The following is a 21,791-nucleotide window of genomic DNA, read 5'->3' as shown; positions in this document are numbered from 1 at the left end:
TCAATAACAAGAAAAAACCCAACTAAATCAGACATATTAACCTTCACAGACCTCTCCCTCACTGAATGCATTTCCATTTACACTTTTTTATTTTTAAACAAACTTAGTTCTCCAGTTAAAAAAAAAACCACACACAAAAGGATTTGATAGAAAAACAATCACCACAAAGCTATTTAAAAAACACCACCACACACAAACCCAAAAACTCCAGTACATAATTTCATGGGTTCTGCATCTACTGTTGTATAGAGATTGCTAGAGAAGAATGCAATCAAATCTGTATGGCTTTTGCAGTTCCAGCTGAGAGCAGTAGTTTATTTTGGTTTTACCTAATGCAAATTAACTCCCTCAGCAGCTCATTGTCACAGTGGCTCAAGGTTCACTGTCCCATTATCTGCCATATTGCTCTTTCCCGCCTACCCATCCCCCTGCCAAGGCAGTTATATGTAGCGCCTTTGCAAATTGCTAGTGTTTTCATCAACAGTTATGACACATTTGAGAACAGAGCATACAAGAGAAGTTCTGCCAGTGAAGCTCACCTGTTTTCCTTCAAAATATTAAATAAATCACAATGCAGAGGTACACCTTCGCGTAACGTAGTGACATGGGTTTATCCCATGTAGACAGGACAGAACCCCTACAACAATATCTTTGCAGTATTGCAGCATATACAGTAGAGTTCACATTTATTTGGCTGGATGCAGTGTGGTGTTTCACAGGCTGCATATGATCTTATATTTTTCAGCATTCAACCCACATGGCTGCCAAGTGTTATATTCCAAGGGCTTGATTTGTCAAAAACAAGACAGGAGTAATGCTGTATAAAGGCTAGAGTCTTAACTCAGCCCAATATGGAGAAGCATTAAAATGAACAAAAAACAACTAATAAGACAAATGAAAAAAGGTGTACTGAGCTGCTACCCAGGGACTGCACGCTGATCACGTGAAACACAGAAGTAACACAGGTTGATAAACAAGGACCAAATCAACATGCCTGAGGTTAAGCTCACATTGGATGATCATGTTATTTTATCCAAAGTTTGAGGGGAAGATCTTGCAGCCGATCAAAATCTATAGGGGGCACAAGCGAGAAGAAAAAATCTGGCACCACACTCTACCGCAGTAGCATCCTCAGAGCTGTGTTCCCCGGCAGAGGCAGCCAGATGACGTTACCACTTCCAGAGACCACCCAAACATGGAACTTGTAGTCCCGCCTTCATCCAACTTCCCATGCCCTCTTCCTCCTACCTTGTTTTAAAATGGAACTTAGAAGAGTTTCGCTTCCCTACACAGGGCTGCTTTTGTTTTTTTGGCAGTGCTTCTGAAAGCCTCTAAGCAGAGAGGCAATTTAAAGCATCATCTTAACTTGGCAACAGCCTGCTGTATTTGTGAGGTCTTGGTAGCTAAGGCTGTATGGTCATCTTTCTCCAGAAGTGATGTTTCAAGCAAGAGTCAACAGCAGATACAAGTGCACTACAATGTTTGCTTTCACTTCTGCACGGTTTTACATTTGCTTTTATTTGCAGAGGCCAACTCAGCTTCCTTGAAGGCAAAAATAAATGCAAAAATAAAACAGCTCCAACCTGAAACCTAACTTTTCTGCTTTTTCATTCTCTGAGGACAGTCATCACCATCTTCTGCAATATTTAAAACTACAATCAGACCAAATTCACCTAGTTGCAGGACACAGGAATGAAAGGCATTAAAATCAGCAGCTTTCATTAATACTTTACTTGACATTAGCTTTTTCTCCTTTTTTTTTTTGGTATCTTTAAGACAGGATTGATGCTTTTAGAGCTTTCCGTAGGACTAAGCAGGCTGAGGACTTTGAAATCAAGGAATCCCAAACAATTCTTAGCTGTTCAGTATTTCATCATAACAACATTATGTTACCACCTTTGACTCAAATGATCTGGCAGGATCAATAACACCCTCCCCTCCTCCCCCTTTACACAAGTAAAAGTACCTGTCAGATTTATTCAGAATAGGTTTACTTCCCAGTTTTCCTACAGTCCCTTTCAGCCAGGGAAGCAGACTACAGAAATAGAGGCAAGCCAAGTTGAATCACAGACTTTCCTTACTCTAGGACTGCAAAGCAACTTATGAACCACACTATTACTTACCATAGGAATCAGATCAGGCTTTTCCTCAAATCTGAATTAGTCTACCACAATACCTCTTTCAAAAAGACGACCATAGTTTCTTCATTTTGGAAGCAGAGCAGAATGAAAATATTACGAGAGATGCCAAGTGTTGCAGCAAGCAAACTGGGTGACCAGGACACAAATAGACTCTGGGAGTTCTGTCTTCTTCTGGTTCCCCAAGGAGATGACAATAATATTGGGTCTCTGAAGTTAGTACCATGACAGCTGCATGTATAGATGACACAGAAGTTAATAAAATTAAAAATCCTTCTGTATGCTTCATCTTGCTTCAGTACACCCTTTCCTTGAGCTCAGAGGATTTTGTAGTTTAAGGATTTTGATAAAAAAATAATCCTTAAACATTTCTTTCAGTAGTCAATATGGGGCCAGTTTATCAGATAGTCTACACCACAAGTCTCTCAAACCAACCAACCCGCAATTTTCCCAATTCCCTCTCTGAGTATTTCGATTGGGTAAGCAATAAAATGAGCAAGAAGTCTGCAACCCATTTCAGTATCATGCATGCATCAGCTCACTGTCCTCCCTATTCCTCTACATTCTTACCTCCGTTGCATTAACCTTGCATACATAATATTCAGATACCAATACTAAGTCCCTCTTCCGCCCAGAGATCCTGGCACTGACTGCACAAGATAAATCAGTAGCAAAGGGTCTATACATTAATTCTGCAAGGCAATTGCACATGCTACTATGCTTCTGCCTCCCAACAGTAGCACAAGAGAGGAACTCGGATACAAGATGCAATCTCTAGTTTTTCCGAAGCTTATCCCTACCCCATCTTCAGGCCACTTCTAGCAGGCTTTGATCTTTGTCAGTTGAGAGTCTCACAACATCATCTTCCCAATACGTGGGAAATCGGTGGATTTTCTTCATTCAGAATCCTTACCCACCCCAGGGCCGGATCTTATTTCTTTACTTCTGGCAGGTATCACAGCCTTCAGCCCTGCAGGTCTGCTGTGGCAACAGCCAGTTTCACAGACAGTCATAACTCTCCACAGAAATCAGCCTGCCTCCCCCTCAGCCCTTCTTTCCTTTCCACACTCTCCTAGAGGCATATGGAACTGAAGAGGTTTGTGGCTTAAGCTACAGAAGTGAACTGCGATTGTGGTGATGTTAAAGCTGAGTGGACTTACATTTCTTCCCACCCTTCTTTGGGGACACCTTCAATAGAAAGGGGAAAAGTGAGCGACGGAGGAAGACTGCTGTTCAGGCAGCAAGCACACTGGTTTTCAGAAAGCAAGAGATCGGATAAAGCCCAAGAGCAGGGTGAAACAATTTCATAAGCCAAGTAAAGAAAAACATGCAGAGAGCTTCTCAGGAAAGCTGTCCAGCCTGGACAAATGGAAACACAGAACAGCTGCCCCTCCAGTCTCTAACCTTTGTCAAAATGAATATTTTAAGTTGTGCACAAAGCTTCCCCTCCCCCAGCTCCAATTTTCAAAGCACTGAGGGAACCAGTGACCATGCAGTAATAAAGCTGAAAATGGATAGGTCACTTAAAGGAATTAAAATAATTCCATTAGTTCCATGTTAGTAGTTTCATAGCCACATATTTCCCATCTGACATTAACCTTAAATCAAGCAGCACTTGTAGCAACAGAACAGATTCACAGAGAAGAGGCTAGAGAAAAAACTTGGGAACTTAAATAGCAGTGGCTTTATTTGACACATTGTCTTTTCTGAGAAAAGTTTGCTGTCTGAACTAAACTTGCTCTGCAAAGGATTTTTATGTTTCACATCTCAGTTCATCCTTAAGACGTACTTCTGGAGCACAGAGTCATCTTACAGCATAACTATCAGCATTTAAGGCAGCATAAACAAGCACTGCTGTTGAAAGAAGTGGTTTCTCTGTCCCCAGAGAAAGGTTGTGATTTCCTCCCACACACCTCACTCCCCTCTTCTCCTTATGCCACCATAAGCACTCGTACCATCACACTGTGAGCCGGACAGGCGAACTCTCCAGGGTAAAATTACACTGGAAAAATGTTTAAGAGGATAAGAGTTGCTGTAAAGCAGAGACAAAAGCAGCACAGCTCACAGTGAGGCATAAGAATAATCTTAATTATCCACCATCTTAGAACTAAGAGGAGCCTAAAATGAAGCCCACTACTTGTATAAAAACGTTAAGCTAGGAGTCAAATGTCTATTACTCACAAAGAAGCAAAGACTTGAGGACTTCAGCTATGGGAGAAATAGCCCTTAAAGGTCTCTTCATCTACGCTCGTTACTAGATGACTCATGATTTTTCACCTTTTGCCACTAGGAATAGTACGTGGCAACCATGGTGACCTTGAGGCCAGAAGGACCCATGATGATAATCTCATCGATTTCCTGCATAGCACCTTCTAGAGCTCCACACTAACTTCTGAATCCATCTCACACATGCTAGCTTAACCAGAAAATACCACTCAGACACACATCTAATCTTGACCTAAAGACCCCGAATGACAAGAGAATCCACTGCACCCTTAGGCAAGCTGCTGCTGTGGTTGATTCCCCTCAGTATTGAATTCTGCACTTATTTCTGGTCTGAGTTGAATTAACCATGCAAATAAGTTTCCTTAAAAGGAATTGCCTTGCAAAACATGAAGTATGTCACAATAGTTTTAATTGATAAAATGGGACTGATATAATTAAAATACACCCGATTCAATTTTCCCTCAGTAATAGGTTGGTTAGTACAGCGTTGTTAGCCTTTTCACAACGCTGTTGGGCGAGTATCAGATTAAACAGCTAATAGTTACTAGTGAAAGCAGCACAAATTGAATTTTTCATAGTATTGCTGCCATATGGTACTGTGCTAACACTCTGCTCTGCAGCCCCGTGGAGGAGAGGCCAGACTGCACCCCACTGCTGTTAAGACTGAGTTGGTTTCTGACAAAGGAGCCAGTTGTCCTTTAGCCCCAGCCACCACGGACTTTTCAGATACTTTAACCTTCATTAGCATTTTTTACACTGTTGGTTTGCAGTCGTTGCCATTAGCTTCCTTACCTTTTTGTTATACATCATCGCTGGAGTTATTTTAGCCACCACTTCCATTTCTTACAAGAATGGTTTACGTTGTTACAGAAGACAACTACACAGCTGGAGGTACTGGGGACACTATCAGCATCTTGAACACCTCAAAGTTAAAAGTATTTGTGCTTTTATATGATAATTTTTTCTTTTCACGTCATTTTAACTCTTTCAGCTTTGCAGCTACAGATGGTAGCTTAGATTTCTTTCTGGTTTTCCAATTAGAAGAAGGAATGGATTAGGTAAACAAGTCAAAATCTGTAGATGGAAGTGCTGCAGTATCAGGGCTGTAGATCACATCTGCTTCTAGAGATTGTTAAAAGCTTTCGTGCCTGACTACCTTGCCCAAAAAATAAGTCTGTTGCTCACAGCTAGCAAAGTAGCACGCTGATATACTACAGACAACAGTCCCTCTTCCACCTCAGGTATCTTTTTGCTTTAGCAGCGTAGATTTTGAGGACAGAAAGTTCACTGAAATGTTTAAGTCTAAAATAGGTAAATTAGCCACTGTACATGAAAGTTCTGCTCAAACATCACACCAGCCACACACGCATGTGTGTGCGTACACACACGCCTCTTACACCCTTCCAGAGCCCCCATACAGCATTACATGTCCCTCGCCTTTTTCCTTTCTTGCTGTCTTCTTCCTCTCCCTCTTACTGAGTGTATGCGGAGTCTAGGAAGACACAACTCAAAGAACACGACCTTAAGTGGACTCACAGCATGGAAGCATTAACAGCCTCCATTCACTTTCTAACTTTAATTTACTGGATTTTGCCTAAATTTCTCAGCCGTCTTATCCTCCTTTCTTACACATACACCCACGTATAATACTTAAATTCATTTTTACTTTGTATGTTATGGAAATGCAGCAAATCTCAACCTAAGATTAGTATCTCTAAAGCTGTCTGAGATGCTCTTGCACTTCTCTTAGAAGAGCACCTTTTAAAAGAAACTCACTACCACAGCTTCTCTCTCCATGTCTTACTACTCTGTCACACCTAGCTCTAAACAGGCTGAAAGAAATCACCAATATTCCTTTAAAAAAACAAAACAACAAAAAAACCCCAACCAACCCACAAAATAAACTAAGTTATTCTTCATCACTAAGTAATAAAATCACAAATTTTAAACCCCATGAAGGACTAGCCAGTAGATCAGATAGACCTTTAAGATTGACATGTGGTACATAGACACCGTAGAATATGCTGCAATTAAGATTTTACCTAGTGAGCCAAACATTCTTATTACCCATGTAGAATTAAAAGTACTAAGTGGAATGGAAAGAAAGGTCAGCTTTGATTATATTCTTAAAGCCCATAGCCAAAATCAGGCCAGAAACGGCAGGCACATGAAAAACCTTGTGCTCCAACAACCTGCAGGAACAGCTTCTGTTCAGGTCACTGTAAGGTGCATCCTTCTCCTTTATGGCAACCAAGATTTATTCAGATCCTGTGAATAAGTTTTTGTGCATGCACACCTCTCTCAACATCCTTTACACAGCGGTTTAAAATTATTAAAATGAGCGAGTCATGAATTCATTAAAGTTTCATCCTTTGCACTTCCTATTTCCAAAACAAAGACTCATTTAGCTATACAGTATTTAAAAAGAAAAAAAAAGAAAAAAAAAAGAAATAAAGGCATTTCTTTTGGTTTTGAAAAGCAAATAAAAATACCAATGCTCATCACTACAACTTAGCAAGGCTCCAGTTGAGCACAGGATCTCACTAGGCTGATCGCTATATAAACAAGTGTTTCAGGGGAAAAAAAAAAAAAAAGAAATCCTAAAAACCTCAGTCTTAACTGGAGTTGTTCAGAAGCGTCCATTTTATGGAATTCAAGGAAAGAAACAACACAACCGAAAAAGGCAGTAACTCACTATATGGAGGACAGGAAGACAACTCTGGCCGGAGCTGGGACACGCTCCCTGGAGGAGCCCATCAGATGAGCAGCTTGGGCAATCAGACAAACACACAGCAGACCAGCCAGCTTGTCTGCTTTGTTTCTACCAAAACTTTTAACGGAAAGGACACTAACCCGCAGAACGTTTCTCTTGTCAGATTACTTGGACCAGAAATGGTCAAAAACTTAAGAAGGCGCCGGGGTGGAGGAAAAGACAGATGAGAGGGAAAAGAAGGCTAAAGAGAAAGTGATTTAGTCAAGACCAAAGTAGGCTGACACTTTCCATTCCCAACTGTTCAAATAGTTTCTTTTCCAGTTTGGATCATAAAACTAAATAAAAGACAAGCATTGCAAAATAAGCCCAAAGCTGTTAGCTCACAATGGTATTGGAAGTTGAATATTTCCATGTCGGCTGCCTGTCATCTCATACTTGACAGCGTTCCAAGCTTGCTACAAATTTGCTATGAAATTATCTTCTCGTTTCCCAGTGACATAGTCTGCTGCCCATGCTGCCTTTCAAGAAACACTTTTCTTCTGTGTTGATCCCAGCTGTCCATTGAGCAGGATACAGACACTTTGAACAGTGTAATAAATCTGTTTATTTCCAGAGCTTGATTTTGCTCCAAATATTTCCAGCATGACAAAAATAGGGGAAAGAGGGAAGAATAAGAACAGCTATAAATTAAAAACAAACCAAAACTCTCCAGAGGCCATAAAGTAGCATCAACATAAAGATCATCATCTCAGATGTAATTTGGGGACAACAGAAAGCATTTGGAATTCAGGATTTTTATGTAAGTTCTTTCTATCACACTAATGGGAAATTTAGTTTCTCTTGATCTGCCAGTACACAGGGTCTCTCTCCCTCCCCTTCTCTGAAGTACAGGCATATTCATGAATTACTTGAACGTATGAATTTTCTTTAAAGCTTTATTTAAGCATTATGCCAAGCAGCTCAGATAGAATGGCAAAGCCAAGATTAGAGATGACTGTAAGTCCTTCTGTTGAAGAAAAACTATGGAGTATTTTCAAAGACAACATGGGACAGCACACAACAGAGATTAAAGCCAGGCTGGGAACCAAGTTGCTGAACCCAAGAACTCTACAAGCAAGGGACAATACAAGGGACAGACATGAAGGAAACTAATTATTGAAAGCTTGAGCAAGTAGGAAGTTAACCTCATGAACTATAAAGGATGTTTACATTAGCTTTGTTCTCTCAATATTACAGCCTTTAAGCTCCCTAAGTAGTATGTGTAGCACCGACTGACAGCTTAGTTTGTTATTAAATGCCTGGCTCTAAAGAGTATATTGTTTAATAGTACAAATAATCTCATTGATTAAGATGTCTACTGTGCAGCTGTTACCCCTCCTCCCCCCACAATCAATTAAACAGAACTGAGAACATTTTCAGAAAAACATAGCCCTTCAACCCCGACTCGATATAAAAAGGGATTTGTACTCTACTGCTTTCTGTAGCTATTACAGATATTTCCAACGCACCTATCGTACTAGTATGCAAGCACTCAGTAAATTAAGTGCACACAGAAGAAAGCTTATCACTACCACCCCTTCCCCAAAACAGGTATTTGGAAGGGGTCATCGTACTGCATGGATTATAGCAACATGCACATGCAGTCATCCTACCTCATTATTAATAGTGAGAGTGACAACCACTCCTACTTTCTATGCAAAATGCAAGACAACACTGTAACCCATTTCCCTATTCAATAATTAAAACATATGCCCACGGGAATGTTAATCACCTCACTCAATCTCCCTAAAATGAAGAGAGTAAGATATTAAGTCTGCAACTTTAAATCTTTCTGTGCAAGATAGTCAAGGAAAAAAAAGCAAACACACCCCCAAGCCCAAACCTGGACATCTCTTGTCATCTATCAGCCACAGGATGTTCCACCAGACTTGCACAGAGGCCACAGAGACACATCTAACATAAATCTTGAGCCACCTCTGTTTCTTTTCACACCCGACTATTCCATTCCCTATTCCTAGGAGAAAGCCTTTACCGGCAAGCATAGGTACTATGTAAGATAAAAAGAAAACTCTAACAAAGAACAACAGCTTGTGAATGAGCCACAAGTTTCAGTTTGGCCAGACTCCTTGCCACCAACAACCACTGTCTTGGATGGCACATCTCCCCTGATTGCACAGTCTAACCATGACTACTACAGCAACAACGTGGACTGTTTGTTAGCCATCTTCTCCTCTTTCCTCTCCCATGTACAGAAGTCAGAGCCTTGTCCCCAAAGAGGACCCCAACTACTTTTTGTAACTGAAAGCACGTACTTTCCACCCATCCCCACACAGAAATTTCAGTTTTCTGTTGAAAACAAGAAACATTTTATCCTGAACAGGTTTTGAAGGCGTTTCCCACAATACACCACCACCTCAAAACAACACAAAACAAAAAACCCACCAAATCAAAACCAAACACCACCAAAAAACCCTCTCTATTATCTTCCTCCTGGGAAAAGAAAGAGCATTCTGGAAGATCACCATAAAGGTCCAAACAAGAGACTGCGGTTCACATTTGGAAAGCCTGTGACACCCTTTTGCCAAAACCAAGCAGAGGAAGAGAAAGCTGCACTAACTCAAGGCTTCTTTTACAGAAAACTAACAGTCTACAACAGTCTACAACAGTCTACAACTCTAGAATTAATATGCAGGGGAAGAAATTAATCCATGTAATCATTTGCCCATTTCCCTACTCATACAATGTTTCATTGCTGGTGCAATCACCTAAATTCAACTAATAAACAGGAGTGCTGAGATCTAGGCTTAAAGCGCATCTATCACAACACTGAATGTGTTGGAACTTAGTCTTCTGAAATACTGTTTGAATAGGATGTTTCTGACCACCTTTATACTTGAATATCTTCTGTACCACTGTCCTGGCTTCGGCTGGGACGGAGTTGATTTTCTTCCTATTAACTGGTATAGTGCTGTGTTTTGGATGTAGTGTGAGAATAATGTTGATGACACACTGGTGTTTTGGTTGTTGCTAGGTATTGTTTACGCTAGTCAAGGACTTTTCATCTTCCCATGCCGTGCCAGGTGTGCAGGGAGCTGGGAGGGAGCGTGGCCAGGACGGCTGACCCAGCTGGCCAATGGGCTATTCCATACCATATGACGTCATGCTCAGCATATAAGACTGGGTGAAGAAGAAGGAGGGGGGGACGTTCAGCGTGATGGCATTTGTCTTCCCAAGTAACCGTTAATCGTGATGGAGCCCTGCTTTCCTGGAGATGGCTGAACACCTGCCTGCTGATGGGAAGCAGTGAATGAATTCCTTGCTTTGCTTTGCTTGCATGCGCAGCTTTTGCTTTCCCTATTAAACTGTCTTTATTCTCAACCCACGAGTTTTCTCACTTTTACCCTTCTGATTCTCTCCCCCATCCCACCGGGGGGGCACGAGCAAGCTGCTGTGTGGTGCTCAGTTGCCAGCTGGGGTTAAACCACGACAACCACCTCTGTGACGCTTCGTATTTCATTTAGAGAAGTCATACATATTAAGGATTTGGGGCTTTTTGAAAGACGTCCAGTACAAATACTTCTTAATTTATTTCATGTGCAATTTATAACTACGCCGTGTCACTGTAAACAGCATATAATACCTTCCTGTCTTTTTTTCTTTTTTTTTTTTTTCCAGAGCGTACTCTGCTTGCAGTGTCACCGAGTTTAAAAGGAATGGGATCTTTTTGTTATTCTTAGAGTGATGCATTTCAAATGGTACTTGATGAATTTTTCTTCATTAAGAAACAGTAATGAAAAGGGCAATAGATTAGAGGACACCACAGCATCTGACAAAAGCAAAGACCAATAGCTATTTCAAGTAATTCAGATCAAATACTATACCTTTAATTTTCCCATCTCAAGGGATAAAAAATAAAAGCTTCGTTCGTTCTGTACAACAGAATATTATTATTTGGGAGGAATGGGACAAAAGGAGGAAGATGAGGATTGACCTAATTGAGTATCATTGATCCAGTGATGCAGGGCTGTATCTCTTATTTGTAACCCATGCACAGCTGCACCAATATCCACAACACTTTTAAAGATTACTTATGTGGAAGCATAGGTTTTTTCCCAGGGTCTGGTTCTTTCCACAACAGCAGCAGCACCTCTAGTGATATTAAGGCACATGAGGCAGGCTGTTACCTTCCTAGATGTTGGCGTTCCCTTCAAACTTTGCGCTTCCTACTCCGTTTCACCTACTGAAACAGAGTGAAAAATTCAAGCGCTGATGCCTAGATTCTCACCCTGGACGAAAGACGCAGAATTTGGGTTTCTGTGTACAAAACTCCTCAGCACAATGATCAGTCTGTAGAGGAGTCACAGCCAACCATAAAGGCAATAGGTTTCTGGACTTCCCAGACCAGATAGGTACCTTGCCCTGCCACCCTATTCCAGCTCCCAAGGGGCCCACTCTAACTGAGTCTGAACAACACAAAGATCAAATCGGGATAAGTAATTAATTCATTTCATAAAGTAGTAACTTGAATAGAGCATTCTGTAAATTATAAACCAAGTCCTTTGAAAGTTTCCTGGTTTTCCCCCTCCAATTCGTCACAAAGATACCTGATGCTTGTCAACGCTTCTATACATCCAACCCTTTCTGTATGTCAAAATGTCTTACAGCAACCCTTCAGCAGCTTCTGTACAGCACTGTAGACATGTCAGAGGAGCAAAGTTATCAATTTCCATCTTGAAGAAAATCTATGAAGAGGCTACTGCATTGCCAGGAGTCTGTGCATGTCAGGAAATGAATCTTATGATAGAAGCCCGCAGATATCAGACATGTCAGTCTCTCCCAGAAGGTTTGAAAGGCAATAATTACTACTTTTTCACACCACAGCTTAGTAGTTACATTAACCCATACTTCAGAATTTCTACCAGGCTCCTGCAGAAGCAGAAAACTAGACCAGAAATGCCCTCCAAAGGGAGCAAGGTTTCTGCCATTACATTACCTGCAATAGTTCTGAGTTAGTCTCCTTTACGGGGGGAGCAAAAAAAAATCTGCTGGGTTGTTGACAGCACATATGGCACGCTGTGCCTAGGATTTATCTTCCACTCGACAAAAAGCTAAGAAAGAGACAAATGTCACAGAAGGATGCGAGACAAAAGTCAAGAGAAAGCTAGTCTAATGTCTCTAACCCCTCCCCAAAGATGGGGCTTTAGAGATGAACTGCAGCATAGAACACAATCTTTGGCCATATCCACCAAGGCTCCTGCTAACACACACATCAAATACTTTCTCATCTGCTTTGTGCATATGTGGCCTCAAATCTAACAACTAACTTAAAAACAGAGTCTCTCCATCTAACTGAGCACAGACCCTTTGTCCTTTCTTCTCGCCATTAAAAGCTGACTATGTCATCTTGGGAAAATAAAAGATTTGGTGATGAGACCTCTGCAAATTGCAGGGACATACCATACCCTCTCACCTACTATTCTCCTAATGCTCTACACAGTGACAGCAAACTTCAAAGAAAAAAATGGATGTTCTACAATGCTCTGGAAGTTCAGTCCTGTTTTAGGGTAGTTTTTTGGTTTTGTTTTCTTGAAGGTGGGATGGGTTTTGACACCCATCAAAATAACAAGATAATCCTCTGATTATTTGCTCTAAGAGATTCTTAGAGGACTAAGTCATGCTTGAGAAGTTGAGAAGTCATCTACTTGTCATCCCTCCTTTATTCCCGCCAGTCACACCCTACACTGTCATGCAGTCCAACTACACTCATTTTATGAAGGCTTTTTTCAGATGCTGAGAAAGACTGAACTGATGAAAGAGATGAGCAAATGCAAAATTTGACTCATAATCTGGTCATAATAAAAACAAACTCTTTGAAACTTAGTTGCAAAGAGCTGAGCTGCAATGAAACAACTGGAATATGCTTTGAGCAAAAAAACATTTTTCAGTTTTCAGAATGAAACAATACGTAAGGATGAATATAGCATCCAGGAGATGTTGGTCAATACCATGAGCAGTGTTAATATCTATAGAGCAGAAAGGGAGTAGGAATACTAGCAAATGGAAGAATAAGATAGTTGTTTCCTATGGGAAAGAAACATACAGAAGTTTGTTGCTAGCAGAATTCAGAGGAAAAGGAAGATTGATGCTACACATCCTGAAATATCCCAAGTCTGATTTTAAGAGGAGCAATCCACACACTCCTTTGGAAGGAGTTTTGTACATCTCCCTTGATTATCAGAGCTCAGTAGACAGCATGGTAAAGCTTGGTTATGGCATCAGCTGCCATTCCTCAACTTGCTTCAACTTTCTCATTCACATAAGACATGCTCACAAGTAGTTGGACCACCTTTCAAAGCACCAGAGAAATACCCATTATGAAGAGAGCCAGAGCACCCAGGAGGCAGCTCTTCTGGCAGCTGAGCTTCTTGTTTGCATTTGGTTTGTCCACGTCTAAGAGCAAGTCACAGTCTAAACTACTCATGCTGCCACAAAAACACGCTCTGCTGTAGGAGGACTGTTCCATAAGCCTCTGCCAAGCACCAGAGATATACTCAGTGTAAAAGTCTCAGTGGCCACCATTCTTCCCATTTAGAGAAGGATATATACGAGAGCACTGTCTTCCCTCCAGGTTTTCCCTTCGGCTGGTCACAGAAGTGTTTTGGTTTACCTGATGCTGGGCCTTTCAGTGTGGCTCAGTTTTCAGACTGATGTGCTGAGCAGCACCAGAACTGGAGATGTCAGAGGCGTTACCAAAATGTCCTAGTCAGAAATGCAAGTCTTAAAGAGAGCAAGATTTCAGAGATTGTCGCATGTAGATATGTCCATACACACCCCCCTCCTGTCTGCCCTGAAGAAATTAAGTCTAACGAATTGGCAAGAAACTGCTTCATGGTGGGGGGAAGCAGTGCAGTTTTGCAGGGGAAAACCAGTCTGAACAATGGTAAGAGGCATAAGTGGGTGAGCAGACAATATGCCCCAAGTATAACAAAATTTCGATGGCAAGCTAACTCATGTTCACTTGTCCTTTAAGGAAACAGGAGGTAGTGAAGAAGGCAGGACAGCAAAAGAGCCACAAGCTTCTCAGTTGTGCTCAAGGAGTTCCTCCTCTAACATTTGCAGAAGGTTCTTCCACACAGACCTTGACTCTTTAGCTACTTCCAAGGCACAATCAGAAAGCAGGTTCACCTTCCTGAACTTCTCCCGTAGTGCAGCAGAGAGAGTACATAGGAGCAGCAACAGAGCAAGGAAAAGGGCAGCAGCAAACAACAGCTAAAACCACACATCAAGACAAGAATGCAAGCTTCAAAAATTGTCCTGAAGGCATCAAAGGCGGCACTGGGAGAGTGGCAGGGCACATGCATAAGTGAGACAAGGCAAGAACAGAATAGGAGAATGCAGATGAGCTCAATGGACAGAAGAGCACAAGACAGAAAAATATGGCAACTGGGAAAGCCAGCATAAAACAATTTAGGGAACAGATGGCGAGAGGGTGAACTAACAATGAAATGCAATCAATTGCAAGAAAAATAGCAGTCAATACCAGACTGCACTAAGACGGCAATCCATTAACAATCAATTACAGTGAAACAGCAATAAGATGTAGTCAGTAAAATGACCAGCTGAAGGAACTATTCTTTTCCACATGTGCAAACTACAATTTCCTCTATGCAGTTACCATTTTTTAATTGTTCATTCAATTAAATTAAGCCTGTGTCTATTCTATACATAGCTGCAGTATTTATGAGACTATTAAGAAGCCATACTTGAACCTGGGGCTGGGGGTTGCTCACAAGGTTTTCATGTAAGTATTTGGGAAAGAGATTCTTATGCTATCACGTCTGCACTTAGCAAGCTGTATCAATTCATTCACGTACATCAGAGGGCAGGGGTTGTTGCTTGTTTCTTTAAGAAGATAATACCATAAAGATTAAGTGGAAGATAACTGGTGGAAATCCACTCATGTTCTCCTCCACACAGATCTGCCACACTGTACCCCAGGAACACTATCTGTAAGGCTTACTGAAGTCCCGATAAAACTGCAGGGAGTTTCCCTTTGCATGGGTCCACATTCACGGCAGTAAGAGTAGAGTCATCTACTTTCCTTCAGCAGTGGAAGAGGCGGACTTTCCACGCTTATCCTTACAAACCACAGATGATGATGATGATGCAACTTTGCCTTGAGATTCTCCTCCTACCTGTGAAGATCGACACGCATTTCATAAGTTCCTCCACGTTCACACCAAAGGATCACTGGAATGCAGCAGATCATAGGCCAGTGTGTTCGCAATTTATAAATACCCGTTTCCAATACTGAACAAAAAGAGGCATCAAGAACAGTATTCAGCCACCAGTAGCAAACCTATATTCACCTATCATAAGTTCAAATTTGCTGCATTTTGTATAAAACTATAACATTTGAAGGGGCTATCTTCCATTTGGCAAGCTAGAGCTCCCTAGATACTATTTACCCTATCCCTCTTCTGATGGGAAGGATTGGATGCAAGCATTAGACTCGGTCTTTTCTTGGGTAGCTAGGTTAGGTAGATTTGATTTAACAAAAAGAGTTCCTGCACGATGTTTTAATTCAGCCTCACAAGAAAACAACATTGTAGGGCTTAAATAGAAGGTCTCTTATCTACCGCACAGACAACTTTTTTCCATAGCAAAGACATATCTGCTATCGTGTAAACTTGCTTTTGTTAAGACACAAACTAATAGAACTGATGCACTGCGCCAAGGAAACTTGAGCAGACAGCCTTGATGGCAGTACATACACTGGTTTACCACAGAGAAAGAAATACAAAAGCTTTTAATGAAAGAAGCTGAACGCAAAGATGATAGCTTTCGTTTCACTACGGCACTGCAGAAGGAAACTATCAAGTTTTCCAAAGGACTGCTCCAAGTTATAAACTAGCGAAAGCCCTGTGATTTCAGAGATAACAGCTCCTCCTGGTTTGTCCTCTCAAGTAACTGGCAATCAATCAATGCAGCAAATTAAAGCTGAATTTAGTTTGACAGGCTAACAGAAACAGGATGTGATACAATACCTTTAAAAATCTCTTTGACAGCCGGCAGACAACTGTTTATGCTTTGTATATCAGGCCCAGTTTCACTGAACTTTATTGCAGCTACAGAGCTACAACTTTTGGAGGGCAGGAGTTTTAGTTATGCAAAGCTCCACCTCCGTCACTTTGAGAATATGAGTTTTTCTTCTCACAGAAGAGAGCTACATGTGCTTCACTGCCGATACAGCCATGAAACACGCCCTTCCAGGCCCAGCTGTATCTGCCTACACTTCACCTCAAATCCTTTTGTCCAAACTCTTTCAGACCGCTCCTAGTTTGGTGGGCGGGTGCAGTAATGGCACTAGAAATGTGGGGAAAGGAAGAAAGATTTGATAACTGTTTCACTAACTTAAACTTGCCTGGACCAGACATCAGAGCTTTAAAACAATGCAAAGGGCCAAGTCATTGTTCTGCTGTGTGAAGCAGAGTCCTCTCCTTTGGCCCTTGGAGATCTGATATCCTAGGCTCCTTAAGCCTGAAATGTTTTTCTTTCCCCCCATACATTTAGGTTGGGGATATTATAACAAGTAATTAAGTATCTTCTTTTTAGCGTGTATAATCAGATTTGCTGTGTTAGGGCATCTGGTTTTATAGCACACACACACTGTCACTAGCTTTACAGAGTTTCCAGAAAATTAGAGTTGTTTCTAAAAAAAGCAAACAACAAAAACCACATTATTTTCTGAATACATAAAGATGTTATGTCATTTGGGATGCCAATTTAACCTGTATTAATTTAGATGATTGTACTATTAAGCAATTTAAAGTTTTACACCATATTAATATAGGCATGAATTTAAGTGGCCTGCAAATATTAAGTTTTGAAGAACCTGGCCGTATTCCTGGGAAAGCAGCCCATTACCTAGAAGCCAGCCAAGTATCCTTTGATAATAACTACAGCAAGGTGGCACAGTGTCAGACCTTGCCTCTTCATCCTTTTCTCCATTGCTTTCTATACTACTCCCAGTATGTGCTGCTGAGACTTGGCTAGCGCATTTTGATTTTCAGAGCGCAGGCAACAAGAAAACCATCTCTGTGCAAGCTTTGGGGACTTTTGGGGGACTTCTAAGGAACACAAATCTACAGGACAGGTTCAGTTCTCTCAGCGTTAGGGCACGCAACAGAAGACAAGAAGTCAAAATAGGCATGGTCCTGCAAGCCTGCGCTGGGACATTCAAACACACAGGGACCTCTTTGCTGTCAAGGGCAGAGCACAGCAGACTAATGAGGCATTCGAAACCACCCCCTCACATTGCACCTTTTCATCATGGCTTATCAGGATTCAAAGGTAGCACTCTCAGAGACAAGTCCTAGATACCCATGGTTAAAGCAGCAGATGCTGCAGAACTGGAAGCAGCTGTGCCAGGCTTCAGAAGACTGAGCAAGTAGCAGTAACTGTAAGCGCCCCTAACACCTGCAACCTAAGAAGCCATGCTGACTGTCGGTTTGGAGAACAGACTAGCAACTGTATCGAAATAACCCTGAATAACACAATAGTAATTGAGAGAGCCAGTAACATACACGTACCCAAATACCCATACGCTCTAATTAATGTTGATATTGATGTGAGTACTTTTCTATTCCCACATGAGCACTTCAGAAATAAGAGCTGAGGAGAGCAAAAGATCTGTAACCTTCCCACTGAATTCAACTGTTCGTACTTCCACTCGGGAGCTCACATTTTAGCCTGTGGAACAAAAGCACTGGGGTAGTTTGAGGAAGAGAACCCCCAATTAAGAACTGTGGCACAGCTCCTGTCTGCTCTTCACTGACATTTAAACTACTTTCTTCAAGATTAGCTTATCAAACCTTTGAGCATAAGTACTACATAGAAAACTGGGATCTGAAATCCAAATCCAAGAGACAACCGGATGGTAGAGAACCAGCGGCCAGCTGTGTGTCAGCTCTCTCAGCAGCAGGACATTGCTGCTCAAGGCCAAGCAGGGAAAGGACACAGGCTTGTCATTAGTAATAAGATTCTGCAATGCAGCCATGTGCTACCAGCTCTTGGTCATTTTACTACCCTCAATGCAGTAAGGAAGATCTGGACACTTATTAAGCAATTTCCAGTCACCCTGCGTTTAAGATAACGGCAAGTAAGCAGCACCACCTCAAATAAAAACTCTGGACTTAAATTCTTCTTCCTTCTATGTACATTCTCAGCTTTCTCTTCTCCCTCTCCCCTTTCTCACTTGTGTGAGGGGCTGGGGGGAGAGAGAGGGAAGGTCAAAGTAAAACAGTAGTCACAGCACCAATAAAATACTTCCTCCCCCAACTCAGTATCAAACCATTCTACCTTCTTCTCACACCTGTCTTGCTCATTTAAACCACAAGACCTTGGAGCTGATTATCACCTAGATTTTACTATTCACTACTGCCTAAGCAGTGCTACTTTCGGTTTACTTTAAATATTACCTTTAACACCTTTCTGAACTGAACCTGAGAAAAGACTCCCGACAGCAAAAGTCCCATGCTTTTGTATACTTAAGGATTGAGCTGAGTATTTTGTACATTTTCTCAGCACACAAGCACAATCGCTGCTCTAGACAAGTTGTCAGATAAGACCCTCTAGTGTCAGAAGAGGCTATAAAAGTTTTATTGCAAGACTGAAGTCAAAGGGCGATCATAGTGTTGAGACCAGAGAAGCCTCTCTTCTCACCTCCCCCCAGTTCCGCTTGCAGCTAAAGACAACCTCTTTGCTAGGAAAGGTACTTCGCCTTGATTCTTTGCCTCTGGCAGACCCATCGTTAGTTTGCTCAGTGGTACAAGCTCAAGCTGCTCAGTGCCTTACCCTGTCAAATAACAAACACCTCCACGGATGGAGGCTCCCCAGCCTCTCTGGGCCCCCATTTCAGTATTTGACTACCTTCACGAGAAGAGATTTTCCTGATTGGAATTTTCCCTGAAGCAACTTGTGCCTGTTGCTCCTTTAAGGGCCTGATGTCCACAAGAAGAAAAAACAAAACCACCAAAAAAACCCAGAAGCCAACACCTACGACAACCCTACAGACTTAGACCTAGTCGGGCACTAAACAGATCATCTTAGTGCTGTTCTGATTAAATCAGTAACCTCAAAAACTTTTAGCAACTGAAAAGAAGCTGCACAGACCGTAAACTCGGCCCATCATCAGCTTCACTGTCCCTTCCTTCCCCTCTGCAGCCCACAACCTCAGCTTCGAGCCTGCCCTTGCTCTCCCTACAGTAGCAGCCCTCCTCCTGTCACCTCCACCCCCTCACCAGTCTCTCTTGTCTCTCTCTGTCCCCCAACCCCACCAAACTGCAGTTAGCCTTCTCTGCCCATCACCCCTTCCCTCACCCACCCCTTCCCCATCGCCTCTCGCTGCTCTTCACAACAAATTACGCTCGGTTTCCCCACCCTCGCACCGGGTGCGCACCCATACAGCCCAGCTCCTGCCCGCGCAGCCTCCTCCCGAGCCCGGCGCTCCGGGCTCTGCCACCACACAGCCCACGGGTCCCACCAAGGAAGAGGAAAACCCACCGGCCCCATTTGTTTCACCGGGCCGCGGCCAGAGGAAGCGTTAGAGCAATTCCCCCGGCGTTTCGGGGAGGCAGCGCCGAGACGAGCCGCCCGTGGCAGACCCTGCCCACCGGCCCCTGCTCCGTTTCAGTAAAGGGGCTTCCCACCCGCTCCCCCTCCACTTCTACCGCGTCCCCGTCCGGCTGGCTCCCCCTCACAGCCTACTCGACAACCCACCGCCACCACCCCGCTCTGTTTTTCCCGCGGCACTGAATTTGTTTGACACTACAAACGAGCGTACTATTCCCCGTGGGTGGTGGGGGGGTGGAAGCGTTACCTCGAGGGCAACGTCCTCGCCGCAGCAGCGTCTCCGCTTCTTTCCTCCCCTCCGTTCGCCTTAAACCCAAACTCTCCCCCCAAGACCCCCCGCAGGGACGCACGCGACGGGCGCAGCGGCCCACGCGCGGAGCGTCTCCGCGCACCAACCCCGCGTCCCCGGCGGCCGCTTGTTCTGCTGCAAGCGTTGGCGTGGGCACCCAGAAAGTAACGGCTTTAAGTTCTAACTTGTCCTCGAGGCGCACCAGGAGCCGCCGCCTCCCGCCGCTTCCCCCGCGGCCGCCTCCCGCTCCGCTCCGCGGAAAGCCGCAGCGGGGAGCAGCCCCCGCAGCCGCCGCCCCAGCACTGCCGGGGGGTGGGAGCAGGCGGAATAACCTCGGGCCGCCGGGCCGGGCGGCGGCGGCGGGGGGCCCCGCCGGGCAGGGGCAGGCGCCCCAGCAGCCACAGCTGCTCAGCGCGGCCGCGGAAGTTAGCCGGACGGCGCCGGCACCGCCGCGGCACTCACCCGCCTGACGGGGAGCGACCTTCCCGCGGCCGCCAGCAGCAGGAGAGCGAAGCCGAGCGGCGCCGCCGGCGGGGAGAAGGGCATGTCCGGGGAGGCCCCCCATGCGCGGGGGCCCGGCGAGACTCCGGCTCCGGCTCCCGCTCTCCGCGGAGGCTCCGCGGCGGGGGACGGCAGCGCGGCGGCGGGCGCCGCGGGGGCTCCGGCGGCCGCTTTTGTAGCGGCGGCGGAGGCGGGGACGGGGCCGGCCCAGGTGCGGTGCGGTGCGGCCCGGCCCCGCGCCGCCCGGCGGGGCTGGGGCTCCGGGGGTCGCTCCGCGGCGCGCAGGGCGGACGGGCCGGTCGCTGGTGTCGTCAGCGCGAAGGGCTGTTTCGGAGAGGGGAAGGAAAAAAGAGGAAAAAAAAAAAAAAAGGCGAGGAAACGCCTTTGCGATCCTGTCCCCCACCTCTTCAACTTCTTTTATTTCAGACTGACTTTGTCCAGGCTTGGGTATCTTGGTGGCCTTCGTGCTGTTCGTGACGTCCAGGCTTTATTAGTTTTTAATAACAGTAAATGCAATTACCCATTTATAACACGGATTTGCAGAGGTGCACATCGGATCAGAGCTTGGTTTCTAAGTTAGTCAGTCCTAGGAGTAGTATGATGTGTAAATTTGAAGGACTTAGAAAACTTACTTGCCTAGCAAAAGGGTGCTCTGAATTCGTTTTGTACTAGATTGATATTATTGTCCTTATGTATTCACTTTGCACTGACTAGCAAAACTAAACCTTCAATGAATCACGTGTATGTGGTGAGATTACACACCAGCATCTGGAAGAAGAAAGCAGACAGAACCTAACAGATTTAGAAGGAAAGCTCAAAATTGAACAGGGAACTGGGGGGAGAATTTCACATTGGTCTGTTAGATGCTACTGGAATATAAAGAAGTTAATAGCTTAAATATTAATGATGTGTATTAATTTCAAATATAACATAGCATCAGGCTGATGCTTTGGGAATGTAACTAGTCAGAGCATCAATGCTGTGAGATCATGAAATTCCTCAGCGTGTGAATTGCCAGGACAGCAGTTACATCTCAACAGCTAACTCCAGGCAGAAAGAATTTGCCATGGTGGTTTGGTTGACAGAAAGCTGAAAAGGTACTTCCTTCAAACTTTTCTAAAGTGAGCGAAAACAAAAGATTCAAGGAAAAAAAAAATTACTCCCAAAGAGGAGAGAAAGAACATACATTTTGGGTTGTTAAAAGAGATGATCCTCAAACACCCCAAGTTTAGTTGAAACTCCTAATGTCTGCCTCGGGTGATGTTTTTATGTTGCTCATTGAGATTAATTT

At 43.7% G+C, this 21,791-nt stretch overlaps 1 protein-coding gene across 1 annotated transcript in view; it reads right to left on the bottom strand.

Annotated features, from left to right (window-relative positions):
• Nucleotides 1–21,349, bottom strand: part of GLP1R (glucagon like peptide 1 receptor) — an 87,388-nt gene extending 66,039 nt beyond the window's left edge. The window contains exon 1 of the mRNA XM_075146805.1: nucleotides 20,462–21,349. Within this exon, the coding sequence (XP_075002906.1) occupies nucleotides 20,462–20,545 (84 nt within the window). The 5' untranslated portion in view covers nucleotides 20,546–21,349. The remainder of the gene's footprint in view (nucleotides 1–20,461) is intronic.
• Between the last annotated feature and the right edge of the window lie 442 nt (nucleotides 21,350–21,791).

Source organism: Calonectris borealis, chromosome 3 (assembly GCF_964195595.1).
Source record: "Calonectris borealis chromosome 3, bCalBor7.hap1.2, whole genome shotgun sequence".
Classification (NCBI taxonomy): Eukaryota; Metazoa; Chordata; class Aves; order Procellariiformes; family Procellariidae; genus Calonectris; species Calonectris borealis.
Note: the sequence above shows the minus strand (reverse complement) of the source record. Positions and strands in the feature narration are given on the sequence as shown.